The sequence below is a fragment of the Simochromis diagramma genome, unplaced genomic scaffold (assembly GCF_900408965.1).
Source record: "Simochromis diagramma unplaced genomic scaffold, fSimDia1.1 OVJJ01000055.1, whole genome shotgun sequence".
Taxonomy (NCBI): Eukaryota; Metazoa; Chordata; class Actinopteri; order Cichliformes; family Cichlidae; genus Simochromis; species Simochromis diagramma.
This window is the reverse complement of record NW_024387070.1, coordinates 551,862-566,856: the sequence shown is the minus strand read 5'-3', so window position 1 is coordinate 566,856 and position 14,995 is coordinate 551,862. Positions and strand designations below refer to the sequence as shown.

Genomic DNA, 14,995 nt, shown 5'->3' with positions numbered 1-14,995 from the left:
ATGCTGACAAAGCTCTGACAGCCTGGTGACGTCTGTGCTTATCAGAACAAAACATCATTTATGTTCACGTCAAAGGTCTTCAAACAGATGAACTGTAACTAACAAAGCACATATCCAGATACGATGGCTACAGATGCCAAATGATCCGTTTATTACCGTCTCAGCTCGTTACCAAACACTTTGGTTTCTGTTTGTCAGGTCAAAGGTCAGACTGATTGTATTTACATGGACTTTTACCAACAGCTAAAAACTGAACGTGTTCAGAGATTTTCAGAGAAGCAGCATGCATAAAGCATGAGAGCTGGGACAGATCCATGGTTTACCTTCAATGTTGAGCTTAGCTGTGGTTTTGTCCGAGCCGCAGTCGCAGGTGTACTCTCCGATGTTGGCCTTCTCTGCCTTCCTCACCATCAGGATGCGCTTCTTGCCATCGGTGACAATGGCGATGTTCTTGGAGGGGGTGATCTCCTTCCCATCCTTAAACCATTTCACATCAGCTACAGCCTTGCTCAGCTCGCAGACCAGCTTCACCTCGTCCCTCTCCACTGCCGTGTAGTTCTGCAGCTTAGTGGTGAAGTAGGCGTCACCCTCTGTGAGGGGAAATGTACTTTTATTATGAAAATCAGGCGTCAGAGAAGCGTGTCTGAATCAGTCTGACAGGATGAACTCTTGGATGTTGGTGGGTGTGGCTTGCTGTCACCTGTTCTGTTTGCTTTGTTTACACCTGTTTTCTTTTTCTTTTAAATCAGAATGAGTTGTGATTGCTTTAATGTTTGTTCTTTCTAAAGTCCTGTCATCTGGTCCTATGTTTTTATGTCATTTGTTTCAATGTGCTTTAGAAAGGAGGCACTGACCGATGACAGTGAGCATGGCGGTCATGCTCTTGTCCATGGCCTCTACTTTGATCATGGACGTGTCGTCGATGATGACTTCCTTGAAGGCCAGCGTGTGAACCTTCGCCTGTGCCGACATGTGAACAACTTTGCTGGGATGAAGTCGGACGTCGTTCTTGTACCAGACCACCGGGATCTTGTCATGTGACAGCTCCACGCTGAATTCAGCTGTTTCACGCTCCTTTACTGTCACATCCTTTATTGCTTTGACAAACTCTAGGCGAATACCTGCCACAGGAAGACATCAGACATTGGTACATTTAACTTTGTGTAGAAGCAGAACACAGCAGATTTGTATTTGTGACTCACAAACAAACAAAAATGAGCACCAGCGCTGTGTTCAAAGTACAGATGGACCGATCCGATGTTACGTAGCGGTATCGGTCCGATACTGACCTAAATTACTGGATCGGATATCGGAGAGAAATAAAAAATGTAATCCGATCCATTAAATACCAAAAAAGCACCTCACAAAACGTGTGACACTGGGCTCATAACCGTAGCACGTTGGAGCAGCTGTGTGTATTTGTAGCCTCACCACCAACCCGGCATTTCATCTCCGAGGAAGTGATCCCAGAGAAGTAAAGCAAGTGTGTAAGTTCATCTCTGAGTGTTTGTAAAGCATTCCTGCGTTAAGCTTAACAACCGATATATGGAGCGACTGCCTCTCTCCCTCTCTCTCTCTCCTGCTGCTACTTCAATCACGAAACTGATCAATGATCAGCTGATCGTCTCTCTTCTTTGTTTTTGGCCCACTTCGCACCAGAAAGAGGAAACCAGCGGCTGAACAACAGCAGCACGTTTAAGCTTGATCAGCTGTTGTTAGAATGTATTTAATATTACTTTCTACTCGAGGATCTTTTTCTACAGCTGACGGCTGTAACTGTGCAGGGGCGGATCTAGCAAAGTTTAGCCAGGGGGGCCGATAGGGCATGAACAGGGAAAAGGGGGCACAAAGACATCCTTTTCTTTCTTATTCTCATTTAAAATATCTAGCTTTTAATAAATAATTATCTGAATCTTACACCCAAAGTTTTAATCTGATGTAAGATGTATAGAAGTCCATTACTGTATATAGTAACTATTAAGTCTAATATACCCTAGTAAGCTATAGTACTTTTTCCTTTGGGAAGGTACCATCTGTGCAGTCTGCAGTTCTGTTGAAGAAAGATGATGAATCTATTTAATATTTCTTGAAAAATAATTTATTTCTGTGCATTTTTTTTTCACACTGCATCAAATTAAAGTTGATTACGTCGATTAAGCATCATGAGGTGGAGGGTGGGGGGGTTCCCTATTTTTTTTTGCTGGGAGTTTGCAGCCCTATTAGTTAGGTTGTTTAATATTTCTGCTAAGTTCTCTTTAAAACACCAGAATAGGGAGGATGGAGCAGGTTTAAGTTTATTAGATTGATCAGTTTTGCTGAACTATGAAATATTTTGGGTGCAGTGCATTTTTTGAATACAGGTATAACAGAATAGCTTTAGTATTTTTTTTAACTTGAGTATGAACTTATAAAAAAAGCAGCAAGATATTAAAAAAAACAGTTTTATTGATTAAAAAACACTATATCAGATTCATATCGGTACCGGCAGATATCCAAATTTATGATATCGGTATCGGACATGAAAAAGTGGTATCGTGCCATCTCTAGTTCAAAGTGAACCGAACCAGAAGACAAAGCAGAGGTAAAAATCTGCCAAACTGGATTCATCTGGAGAAGATTCATCAAAAAGGTTTGGACAGAAGTGTTTATTTGGAAAATTTAAAACTATAATAATTTGATCTAAATGTGAACATATGATTATAATGTGCCCTGACTCTCTGAAGGTTTCACTGGTGCCAAAGGAGTTTAAAAAAAAAATGAATACAACCACGACGTTACCTTGTATAACCAGTTTGCCCGTCGTCCTCTTGTCCTCGGCCTCAAACATGTACTTTGCCTCGTCATCGTAGGCGGCCGATCGGATCACCAGGACGTACAAATTTCCCTCCTGGATCACCTCGTACTTTTCATCGCTCTGCAGCTCCTGTGAGCCTTTGAGCCAACGGAAAGTCTTTGGAGTTCTCGACACCTCGACCTCGAACCTCACATCATCCTTCTCATAGACCTGAACATCAGTCATGGGTGTGAGGAAGTTCAGCGGGAGTTCTGAAGAAAAACAGTGAGAAAAACAGAAAAACTTAGCCTCCTAGTTGAATTTAGATAATCATAATTATCAGTATAGTTCATTTTAGAGGATTCCTGTCGTCATAACGAGCCCCAAACTGTGACAGTAACCAACACAGAGTAAAAGTATTGACGTTTTTATATATGGTGTCTTTGTTCAGTGGAGATGAAGTCTGATGAGAAGTCAGACCTGAGAAGGTGAAGCTCAGACGGAGGTTTGATTGAACTGCTACGATCCCCCGCTGGCTTATTCTATGAGACGCTCTCATTTTTAGTTTCACATTTTTAGGTTACAATGATTTAAAATGTTTTTTATGAAATATGATGAGGTCAGTGGGCTGGCTTACCTTTGACCTTGAGGTTAGCGGAGCACTTGGCGTTAGCAGCAGAGTACGCCACCTCGCCGGTCATGGACACTTTGCAGTTGTAGAGGATCAGCGTGTGCTTGCCTCCTTCCTCGATGATGTCCACATCCTGTTAAACAAAGACGTAAACAGTCTGATAAACTGGCTTCATGTTATGGAGAGCGCTGCCAATGAGGCGCTTGTGATGAAGCACTCACAGAGGACGGACTGAGCACCGCTCCGTTCAGCTTCCACTGTCCGTGGACGTCGTCCTCAGAGATCTCCACTTCGAAACGAGCCGTTTCTCCATCAAACAACTCCACGCCATAAATCGGCCGGACGACTTTGATGTCGCGTGCTTTTGGGGAAAAAGGGTCATGATATGAAAATGCAGTTTGTTTTGCTTCTGGAAGAAAGGACTGATTTTACAGCTAAACAACAAAAAATGGAAGGACTGGAAACTATCAGTTTCAGTTTGTTCCCTCGGATTTCTCATTTTAATCCAAAGTTCTTTTTTATTTTGATTTAAAGAAAGTAAATCCATCATCTGTCCTCATACACAGCCTTGGCGGCCTCGGTCAGTCGCTAGGGGAAAATGTGGATTCTGGTTGCCGAGTGATTTTTGGGTCATGTTGCCATGGTTTCCTGCAGTTCCCATGGAAGACGCTGACTCGGCTGCAAACTCGCCCACAGCTCACCATGAAAAGTAAAAAAAAAACTGGAAACTGTGAACGCTCGCCTTCAAAGTTTTTATTTTTCATTCATTTTTAAAGTTGTGGTGATTTCAGCAGTGAGGCACAACTTTTAAATGCTCTTTGCATCTCTTTCTGAGGTTTTACTGATGCTCAGTGAGCGTTTGCAGAGAAGCTGTTGTCTTTGATGTGAACTGCAGGCATCGATGTGTCATTCCCAGACCGGTGTGGAGATGTGCATTTTTTCCTAGAGACGTGAGGTTGCTACGGGGTCGCTCACTAGGCTGACGAGGCCTGGACCTCCCTTCGGAGTCATGTTTCCTTGTGCAGTGAAAGGCTTGAACATTTAACGTTTTACGGGTTTATTTTGACCTAGCAACCTGTAAATCTTAGACAGCTTTACGATTAATTTATGATTCAACTGATTTTTATGTTTAAAAGAATTTAGGCAATCATGTCACCGTGCTTACCTTCAATATTGATGTTGGCTGACGTCTTGTCTGTTCCACAGTCACATACATATTTGCCTTTGTCGCTCAGTTCCACTTTCTTCAGGACCAGAGACCTGCGTGTGCCCTCTGACCTCATGATGACCATCTTGGAGGCGATGATTTCCTTCTCTTCGTGGTACCAAAGCACCGGGACGTCTTTGCTCAGTTCACAGTCCAGGGTCACCTCTTCTTTCTCGGTGGCTGAGTAATCCTGTAGCTTCACCACAAAGATGGGGTCGCCCTCTGGAGCAGACAGGAAGTTTTGGTTTATTACAAATAATTTGTAGATTTTCATAATTTTTCTCTGTGAAGAGCAGTCTTGTAATGCAGTATACAATATGAAAATGCAAAAAGTGAGTCATGTAAGTCACGCTACTGTGAAACAGAAGTGAAAAGGAAACGAGGGAGCGCAGTTACCTACGACCGTCAGCTTGGCCATGGAGTAAATGCCTTTAGCCTCTGCCTTAATTTGGCAGGTATCATCTAGACTCAGCGTCCTCATTTCTAGAGTGTGTCTCTTTCCTTCCACGTGAATGAGAACCGTTCGGCTCACGTGGAGTTTGACTTCGTTTCGGTACCAGACCACTGGCACGTCCTCATGAGACAGCTCGAGATCAAAGCGTGCCGTGTTACCTTCTTTGACCGTTTGGTCCTGAAGCGGCTGGACAAAACTCAGCCTCATGCCTGGAATACATCGAGTCAGCGCAGACAGACATTGGCCACTGAACGAGCTCACAGAGGAAACATGAACAACATGAAGCGTGGCGCTTCTCTTTGCCACTTACCCTCCACCATCAGCTGAGCCGTTGATTTCTGACCCAACGCTTCGATCGTGTACTGAGCCTCGTCATCAAACTCACAGCTGTTTATGATCAGCATGTGCTTCTTTCCGTCATCAATTATTTCATATTTAGGGCTTGGAGTGACAATCTCTGTCCCCCTGAACCATATGACCTTTGACACGTCCTTAGTGATGGTGCACTCAAACTTAGCCTGCTTCTTTTCAGGCACAGAAAGGTCCTTGAGCGGGTCAACAAAGCCCATTTCGATTTCTGAGAGGTGCGAACGATTTGGCAATTAATAACAGAAACAAAGACACAACCACAGCTTCTCTTACCGTGTTTGCTCTGCAACAGTTTTCCATGACCAACAAAATGCAGCAGGTTGCAACAGAGGAAGTTTTGTCTTTGGTAAATCCGTACCTTTGACGGTGAGCATAGCGCTGGTGACGGCGTTCAGAGCCTGGTATGTCACTTCACCAGCCTGATCCAGCTGCACGTTTTTCAGTGTGAGGAAACGTTTTTTGCCCTCAGCTTTAATGTCACAGGTCTGCAAAACAAAGAGGCATGAGTGCTACTTCCCTATTCACATTTCTATAAACTCAAATCATGCAGGCTACTAAATTTACTACAGCACAGAAGTATATAATCTTCTCATTTGTGGTTTCGAGTGGCCTGAGTCCTGCGACGAGCCCACGTTTAGCTGCTATCTCACTAGCTGGGCCCACGTCCTCATTTTAGGTTTGACAGCACATTAGTAGGTAAAGGTGACGCTTGGACATGAACTGAGCTGCGGTTTGGGGAAGGCCTCAAAGGGCCGACAGCTCCTGGCAGATCCCCGTGCACTAAATAGAAGTGAAGACTTGAAAAGCGGAGGGAGGGTGGGGCACGGAAACGAGAAGGAACAGCTTGGTGAACTGGGGGAACCTATATAGATGAGAAGTGGACGGAGCATGTTTGGAGGCGTGGTGCCGCTCCTGAAATTCAGATATTTATCTCCAATAATTTACTCTGAGACAAAGCATTGTTAAATATCTTACCGGAGATCTAGTCAACACCTGGCCTTTCAGCTTCCATTCACCGGCCACATCGTCCTCTGATATCTCAGAGTCAAAGTTGGCCTCTTCCTTCTCAACCACCTCCACACTGGAGAGTGGCTTCAGGATCTCAGCCTCACGCTCTGAAAGCACCCAAAGAAAGTTAGAGTTAGAAATCTTTGCGATTGGAAAAGCGTGGTCCTCATGCTTTCCCAACGTGGATACACCAACCTCCAAGTGTCAGCTTGGCTGTATATCTGCGATCCTCCACCTGGATGGTGTAGTCTGATACATCATCAGGCTGGCAGTTATTGATGCTGAGCGTCATGTCCTTTCCATCTTTATTGATCTCGACCTTGTCAGAGGGAGTAAGCTCGTTTTCTCCTTTGAACCACTTCCAGTTGGGCGTGTCCTTGAACAGCTCACACTTGAAGGTGGCCTTTGCCTTTGGTTTCACATGCTGGTCTCTCAGAGGCTTCACCAGCCAGTCTTTGATGGTTTCTGAGGAGGAAGGGTTCACGTTATATTTGTTCCTACAGTGGAAAACTGCTCAACAAGACACACTCTTATGCCTCAGTCACACTAAAGAAATATGACAACGACTTCTGTGTAACTAGGGAAAATCTTTGGTTCACTGGATTGGTAGATTGGCTGCAAGAGAGCTTGAGTGTGCAGACTGACGCCGTCCTAGTGCAGCTTTATTGCCATCTTGATGCATCAAGGTCCGATTAAAGATGGCGACGGGTTCCCGTCTTTGAGCAGCCATCTTTGCCAGAACAATGAGACTGCACACCGTCACAGTAATTTTGGTTGTGCCATGGTCTGTTTTCTCTGGTGCAGCATAAGGCAACTCAAACAGGGATCAACTTAGGCCTTAAATGGTGCATAAATACAAGCTCTACTGTTCATGGTAGCTGCCCTTCATATTGGTTTTTAACTGTTGGGGGACAGTTTCAGCCTGGGACCAATCCAGCTTGTAGGTTGACTCACCCTGAATGATGGACGGTACAATGGCTGTATTTATCTTGTTTCATTGCTACCATGCTCTGCAGACTTCTTACCAATAACTTTGACGTTAGTTGTAGTCTTGACGTCCTCCTGTCCATCAACCTCACAGGTGTAGGCGCCGCCATCTTCATCGGTGGAGTTCTGGATGGTCACAGCATGCTGCATGCCAATTACATTAACGGCCACTTTTCCAGCCTTTGTTTTCAGAACCTGACCGTTACGTTTCCAAATGACGTCCCGTTCTTTGTTCAGCTCACAGGTGAGGTACATTGGCTGACCCTTAATGCATGTTGTCTCTGGTTCCAGTTCCTTCAACCATTTCACAGGCAGCTCTGTGGGGAAAAAGGTGATTAAAAGTGTTTTCATGAATGTCAAATAAGTTTTTAAAAATTGATGTTGGATTAAAACAATCGTTTACCTTCAACAATTAACTTGGCTGTGCATGTTATTTCCTTGCCCGCATTCTTAGCCACACACGTGTATTCTCCAGTGTCAGATAGTTGCACATCAATAATGTGCAACTTGCGATCTTTGCCATCAGATGTAAACTTGTGCTTGGGGCTCTCACGCAAGTTGCTGTCATCTTTCATCCACGAAGTGATGGCCGTGGAAGGCGAGACCTCGCACTCAAACACCGCGGAGGAGCCGATGGACTCAGCTTCCTGCAGCACAATGTCCTTAAGCTTCTTAATGAACTTCAGCTGGACAGGTTTGAGCTTGAATCCTCCAAATGGGTCCTCGGGAGGTGATGGGCCTTTTCCACCTGGCTTTAGACCCCGGCCCCTGCCTCCATCACCAGGAGATGGAGTTTGTCTCGCTGCAACATCAGACACAAAAACTCCTCTTGTTGATTCAGATGTTGGGGCAAGTGACAATTAGACAGCAGCTTACTTTGAAACTGTGAGCTACCTACTGTGACTTAAACGTCTTTAAAAAGTAAAAAGATTTTAATGTTAAATAAGCACAAAAAATAAGATTCTGCCTAAAACCGATGAAGAATAAACATATTAGACACAAACAACGAATCCCACAGGACAAAAAAGCTTTAGATTTATGCTCACGACGATACACAGACACAGCTGTCAGTCAGAAATGAGCTTTGAACTCAAAATTAAAATTGTAACATAAAATATATTTTTGGTTTCGTTCTAAAGACACACACAAAAAAACAACTTTGTCTTTACAAGTGTGTATGAAGCAAATGAAAGTGCCGAATGGTTTGTGCTGATGAGATCTAATGTTAGTGAGCTCTCACCCCCAAATCCTCGACCTCGGCCTTTCGCGGGCTCTTCTGTTGGTTTTCCATCTGAACAAGAAAGAGTAGGACAAGTTTTAAGCTTCACTGCAAGAGCTCATCCTAGTCTCCAACACAAACCAAGATAAAGATGTTAACAAAACTAACAGCCAAGATTCAAGATCGTATCCAGATCACAGCTGAACATCAAATTACACACATGTAAAAAAAAATGTTCAGTGACGAGGATGAAGGTGAGATGGAAACGGAAAAACTGTTGCAGTGAATAATAAAAACAGTGATGAAGATGAGCATCGAATGACTGATGACACAACTGAGGACAGATTTAAGATGATGACCACTTAAAAACATCACAAAGGATGGATGGACAATGAGCAGACAGACAAACAGATGAACAAATATATAATGTAATGTAAAATTGGATGTGATGAAGATTAGATGAATCGTCTGAAATGGGATGAGGCGATTCCAGAGTCATCAGCTGGACGAGTTTACCGGCCTTCACCTCACCTCTCTTGGCGCCGGGCATGCCTGGAGTCTCCAGCGCCCCATCCACCCCTTCACCTTCCCAGTCTTCCGGTGGAACCAGCTCCCAGTCCCAGACCTCCTCATCTTCGTCGGCTACCATTTTTTCACCCTCCTCTTCACATACCTCCTCCTCTGGCTGGGTTGTCACCCGCTTCATCTCCACAGCTCCAGGAGAGATCTCCTTCACCAGAGGGATCCGCCCTGTATCAGGCCTTTCTGAGGGCCCCTCTGGTGAGGGCTTCTTGGGCACCTTTTTGAGGGTCACGGATTCAGTGGAGTCTTTTGGCGAAACAGTCTTGGGAATCCTTTTGACTTTTTCACCACTTGGCTTCTTCTCGATGGGAATTTGCTCCACTTCACTTGGCTTTATTTTCTCTATCTTGGGTGATGGGGTCTTTTTTAGTTCAACCTTCTTCAGCTGCTCAATAGGTTTGAGGGGCTTTTCCTCTTCAGGCTTATCTTTACTTATCTTGGCTTTGGGTGAAGGAGTCTTTTTGATTTCTGGACTTTTCTTCAGGATATCGGTTTGCTTTGGAGGACTCGGTCTCTCTTCTTTCTGACCTGGAGGACTGGGCTTCTCAGCTGGTTTCTCCTTCTCCTGAGGTGTTTCGTTGTCTTTTTTAGGCGTTACAGTCTTTTCAGTTTTCTTAAGTTGTTCCTTCGGCTCTTTAGTTGCTTGACTGGGTACCTTTGTGTCCAAAGGCTTCTTCTTCTCTTCTGATGCTTTTTCTGGCTTTTCTTCAGGCTTGGTGATTTTAGTGAATGGTTTCAACACAACCTGCTCTTTCTCTTTATCAGGTGTAGAAATAATTTTAGGTTTTCTGCGGAGCTTTTCGGCCGCTGTAGTTTCTACATCTTTGGGTACTTGATCAACCTTTTTCTTATGTGGGATTTCCTTTTGGTCTTCGTTGATATGTGGAGATGCATTGTCATTCATCAGTGGAGCATCGTCATCATCTTTCTGGTGTTTTACAGCAGCGGCAGGTTGATCTCTTCGTGGCAGCTCACCTCTCATGTAAGGACTCCGCTCAGTATCTGTTTTTGCCTCAGCTTCTGTCTCAGCCTTCGGAGGTTCAGCTGCTTCTTGTTTTTGGGGTTTTTGAAATGGCTTTAGTGTAACTACTTCCTGGTCCTCGTCCTTCTTTGGTAATTTTTTTATTTTCTTTTTATTTAAATCTGACTCTGGTTCCTCTTCTTTTGGTGCTTTTGGGGCTCTTACCCATCTTGATTTCTCATCTTCTGCCTCCAGTTTTTCAGGTTCCTCTGCAAAGCTGAGTTCAGATGTCTCTTCAGCTGCTGTGAAAATTCGTTCCTTTCTCTCAACTGTTACTAACTCTCGATCCTCTCTATCACGAAGTTTCTGGACTGTTAATTCTGCATCATAATGCCTTGTCACTTCAACTTTATGAGTTATGACTTCCTTTTCAGGCTCTTTTGGTTTAGGTGGCACCTTTTTTAGTTTGATTGCTTGTAATTCAGCATCTTGTTTCCCAAATGTTTCAAATGGCTTTAGTTTCACTGATTCTTTTTGCTCATCTGCTTTTGGCAATTTAGTTATTTTCTTCTTTGCGACGTGCGGCTCCTCCGGTGCCTCGTCTTTCTGAGGTTTTAAGGTTCTTGTCCATTTGCCAGGTTCTGGTTTTTGCACAACTGTAAGGCTTTCCATTTCCTCAAAATGGCTTAACTCAATAGTTTCCTCATCTGCAGTGAATACTCGTTCAGTTCTACCAAGTGTGATTATCTCTCGATCGTCTCTGTCATGAAGCCCATGAACTGCTAGCTCTGGATCGTGATGCCTCGTCACTTCTGCCTTATGAGTTACGACTTGTTTCTCTGGCTCTGGAGGTTTCACTGGAACCTTCTTCAGCTTAATGACCTCTGGTTCTGGTTCTTTCTCTTTCGGTATTCTGGTGAACTTACTCTTCAGCTTAGGTGATTCGGGTGTTTTTGCCTCCTGAACAGGAATCTTACCCTTTTGCTTAAGAGACGGCACTGTGGTTTGGGCAGCAAATGCACCTTTTATAATATCACCATAATAACACAGAAAATAATAAAATATTTTCTACAGTATAACACAGAATCACACTTACACATGTAGATGAAACTAAAATATCCTAAAAGGCTACAAAAATTGAAGCAGGTTGTGCTTTGTTTCTTTGAAATAAAAAGGTTTTGCATACCTTTTGTTGGTCCAGGTGCTGACACTGGTTCCTTGTCTGCAAAAAATTATATAAAATCATTATAAGTACAAACAATGCAAACAGAGTTAGACAAAAGGCTCAGTCAAAGCCAAAGATGGTTCATTTGTTTGAGGCATGCAGCTGTGTTTGAGGTTGTTTTACTGTTTTGAGCTTTCAGCAGAATACTTTGCAGAAACAGAGACAGTGAGCTTTAAGAAGAAGCAGGAAGTTCATCAGCTGTTTAACACGTTTTATTACTGCAAACATGATGCAACCAGATGTTTAAACATCCTTTATAAGGTCATTTGGCTTCATTCAGCAAATTGTGTTAATATTAAAGAAGTGAATTGGATCAAAGTGTGGAAGTGGACTGTTGTGTATAGAAACAGACCAACAGATGTAAACAGGAAACACATTTTAAAATAAAAGGTAAATATGTTTGGTATGAAGATTGAAGCTGTGCCATTAAAAATGCTTCAAAGTAGAAGACAAACATAAGAGAGGAGCATACATGAAAGAACAGATGTTACCTTCAGGCGGCGAGATTTCCTTTGATACAGGAGCTGGTTCAGCCTTTACGGCTGGTGCAGGAGCTTCCTTCTCCAACGATGCAACTTTAGCTACAAGAACGCCAACATGATTAAATCACTGGCAAAGATCTGGTCAACAAGCAACAACCAACTGACAAACAGATGAACGAAACGTATAAAACTACAGAATTCACTGTTGTTAAGACCCAACAGATTTCTCAAAGGCAGGACAAACAGAACAGTCAGTAAGATTAATGATAAGCAGTAGAAACTACCTGCGGGGGGAACCACTCTCTCTGCTGTTGGCTTGGTTGTTGGTGGAGGCACCTTCTTTTCCTCAGGAGGAGACACTTAGAAGTACAAAATATCAACAGTTACGACCAAGAGAGAAGACACGAAAGTAGCAACAAATTGGAACAGACAGAGAACAATATAAAGATGTTAAGATGGAAGAAAATTTTACATGGGCAACAAAGATAACAGTAACTCAAACAGAAACAGAATAAGACAACATGGAGAATTTTTATAATAACAAACAGAGGTGTAACAGAAGTACCTGCAGGAGGAGCAACTTTGGCTGCAGGAGCAGCAGGAGCCGAAGGCTTCGGCGCTGGAGAAGATGGTTTCTTTTCCTCTGAAGGAAATAATAATAGAAGATGCCAAGATCATGACCAAGATTGCCATATGGTCAGTAGAGACACCAGAGAGGACTAACAACAGTCAGCCAGTGAAGTTAAAGCAAACATGAGGCGATTGTCACCCACCAAATGAAACCAAATAGAAAGACAACATTTACAACAATAACAAAAGTGAGCGAAGAAACTACCTGCAGGAGGAGCAACTTTCTGTACAGGAGCAGGGGGAGCAGGAGGTGAAGGCTTTGGTGCTGGTGCAGATGGTTTCTTCTCCTCTGGGGGAGATACTTTAAGAATACAAGATGCCAAGGTCACGACCAAGAAGCCATAAGCTTGGTCAGTGCAAACTTACGCATAATACACACATTAATTAAAAAAAAAATCCAACAACTTAGAGAGGAAGAATACAAAAAATCAAAGACAAAAAAGGTCAACTCATGAAGAGTCAGCAAAGATGAGGAACATGCAAACTAAACAGGCTACCTGCAGGGGGAGCCACCTTCTGCTCAGGAGCAGGGGGAGCAGGAGGTGAAGGCTTTGGTGCTGGTGCAGATGGTTTCTTCTCCTCTCGGGGAGATTCTTTAAGAATACAAGATGCCAAGGTCACGACAAACTGACTCACAGTAAGTACATAAAACAAAAAATAAACATGGAAATCTGAAGATGACTTAGACAGAAAGGACAAACAAATAAAGGTGAAGATTAGAAAAAGTTTGGCCCATTAAGATTCAGCAAAGATGAGGAACAAACTGAACAGGCTACCTGCAGGGGGAGCCCCCTTCTGCTCACGAGGAGGAGTAGGTGAAGGCTTTGGTGCTGGTAGAGATGGTTTCTTCTCCTCAGGAGGAGGCACTTTAGGAATACAAGATGTCAAGGTCACAACCGAGACAGCAGCACAGTCAGCCAAGACTAGACACAGATATTTCAGGCACATTTCTGCAAACATCATAAACAGGCTGAAACAGCGACAGAGATAAAGATGTGGATGAAAGCTGAAGAATGAAGATGATGAATGAAAACAAAATCCCAGCAGTAAAAGAGGTTAACAGACCAAGACTGCCTCAAATCGTCATTAAAAAGATCAGCTTAATATGGACTAAGGTTTTCTTGTTAACCACGATGAGTACAAGATATTAGTGAAAGTAAAGTTTAAGAGAGGCGATCGTGAGCCTGTGTGGCTCAGATACCTGTATCAAGAGCCTGTCGGTCAGTCTTCTGTGTTGGCTTCTTTGCTTTCTTGTCATCTGCTCTTGTTGGTGTAGCTTCAGTTGCAGAGTTGTTTGCTTCCTCAGAAACTCTCAAAGATGGAGAGATTTGCTGAACTTGAGATGTTTTTACTGGAGCAGGCACAGAAGGAATAGGTTTCTTGACAGGAGTGTCTTCTTCAAGGGACAGATCTTCTATTAGGCCAAAAACTGCCTCAGAGAGTGTAGGGGAGCTGTGTTTGGTTGGCAGAACAGACTTCTTTGCTGGAGAAATGTCTTCCTCCGAACAGCGTCTCTCCTCGGGTGAAGGAATCTGATCTGTAACAAAACGTGATCCATCCCTACTTTGTTTAATCGATGCATCTTCTGATAGAAGACTTGGCTTGTCCAGAGGTAGAATATCTTCATCACATACATTTATGGAAGTTTTAGGAGTTTTCACCATGTCTTGACTTGAAGATACCATTGTAGGAGAATCTGCTGCAGGGTGAGAAAGAGTGGTTTGGGGAACATCTGCTTTACCTTCAACAGACCCATCTTGCTTCAAACAAATTACTTCTGTAAGAGCTCTCGGCTTCTTTGATGTGGTGACCTTTTTAGACTTAAGTTCCTCTATTGCAGAGTCTTGAATTTCTTCATGATATAATGATTCAGTAACTCTTGTCTGTAAATACGCAGTAGGAAGGCCAGCCTCTTCGGCCTGCTCTTTCTTCTTGTAAGCCTCTTTTTCTGATGTAACACCAACATCAGGAGAAGAAACCTTTTTCTGCAAAAGATGAGACATTTCAGGTGGAGGTGCGACATCTTGTTCTGCAGGAGAATGGGCAGACCCCTTTAAAGTTGGAGAAGCAGACCACTGAGACATTTCTTTCTCTATTTTCTCAGGTTTGTAACGTCCAGTCCACTCCAGTTGTTCAGCCTCATAATCTGTTTTCGGTTGCTCTATAATCTCTACCTGACGATCTTCTCTGTATGATACAGAAACCACCTCCTTTGTCTTTTCAATTTGTTCCATTATCTCAGTTTTCAAAATGGTTTCTTCTCTTGCAGTTGACTCGTTGACTCCTTCTTCATATGTGTCGACTTCCTGTTTCCTGTAGCCAGCTTCTGTAAGGGAAATCCTTTCTTCAACACCTTTTTCTGCAGGACACTCCTTTCTGCCTTCAACCTCAGCTGTTGGCTTCAGATGAGTCTTCGGAGGAACTGGGATAAATTTTAAGATATTACCCAAGATTGAAGAAATGCACC

The 14,995-nt window shown here is 43.3% G+C and overlaps 1 protein-coding gene across 6 annotated transcripts in view; it reads right to left on the bottom strand.

Annotated features, from left to right (window-relative positions):
• ttn.1 (titin, tandem duplicate 1) overlaps positions 1 to 14,995 on the bottom strand; it is a 172,806-nt gene that overhangs the window by 98,454 nt on the left and 59,357 nt on the right. For 3 of the 6 annotated variants that reach the window (XM_040045355.1, XM_040045356.1, XM_040045351.1), the window contains 23 exons: positions 13,730 to 14,950; positions 13,305 to 13,394; positions 13,026 to 13,121; positions 12,734 to 12,829; positions 12,464 to 12,541; positions 12,183 to 12,257; positions 11,908 to 11,997; positions 11,378 to 11,413; positions 9,180 to 11,189; positions 8,670 to 8,720; positions 7,833 to 8,231; positions 7,468 to 7,746; positions 6,638 to 6,907; positions 6,410 to 6,549; positions 5,793 to 5,919; positions 5,376 to 5,642; positions 5,008 to 5,274; positions 4,570 to 4,833; positions 3,626 to 3,765; positions 3,411 to 3,537; positions 2,779 to 3,045; positions 855 to 1,121; positions 324 to 590 (listed from right to left, as the gene is read on the bottom strand). In XM_040045355.1, the coding sequence (XP_039901289.1) occupies positions 324 to 590; positions 855 to 1,121; positions 2,779 to 3,045; positions 3,411 to 3,537; positions 3,626 to 3,765; positions 4,570 to 4,833; positions 5,008 to 5,274; positions 5,376 to 5,642; positions 5,793 to 5,919; positions 6,410 to 6,549; positions 6,638 to 6,907; positions 7,468 to 7,746; positions 7,833 to 8,231; positions 8,670 to 8,720; positions 9,180 to 11,189; positions 11,378 to 11,413; positions 11,908 to 11,997; positions 12,183 to 12,257; positions 12,464 to 12,541; positions 12,734 to 12,829; positions 13,026 to 13,121; positions 13,305 to 13,394; positions 13,730 to 14,950 (6,924 nt within the window). The remainder of the gene's footprint in view (positions 1 to 323; positions 591 to 854; positions 1,122 to 2,778; positions 3,046 to 3,410; positions 3,538 to 3,625; positions 3,766 to 4,569; positions 4,834 to 5,007; positions 5,275 to 5,375; positions 5,643 to 5,792; positions 5,920 to 6,409; positions 6,550 to 6,637; positions 6,908 to 7,467; positions 7,747 to 7,832; positions 8,232 to 8,669; positions 8,721 to 9,179; positions 11,190 to 11,377; positions 11,414 to 11,907; positions 11,998 to 12,182; positions 12,258 to 12,463; positions 12,542 to 12,733; positions 12,830 to 13,025; positions 13,122 to 13,304; positions 13,395 to 13,729; positions 14,951 to 14,995) is intronic. The other 3 variants (XM_040045357.1, XM_040045353.1, XM_040045352.1) reach the window with 2 other exon arrangements.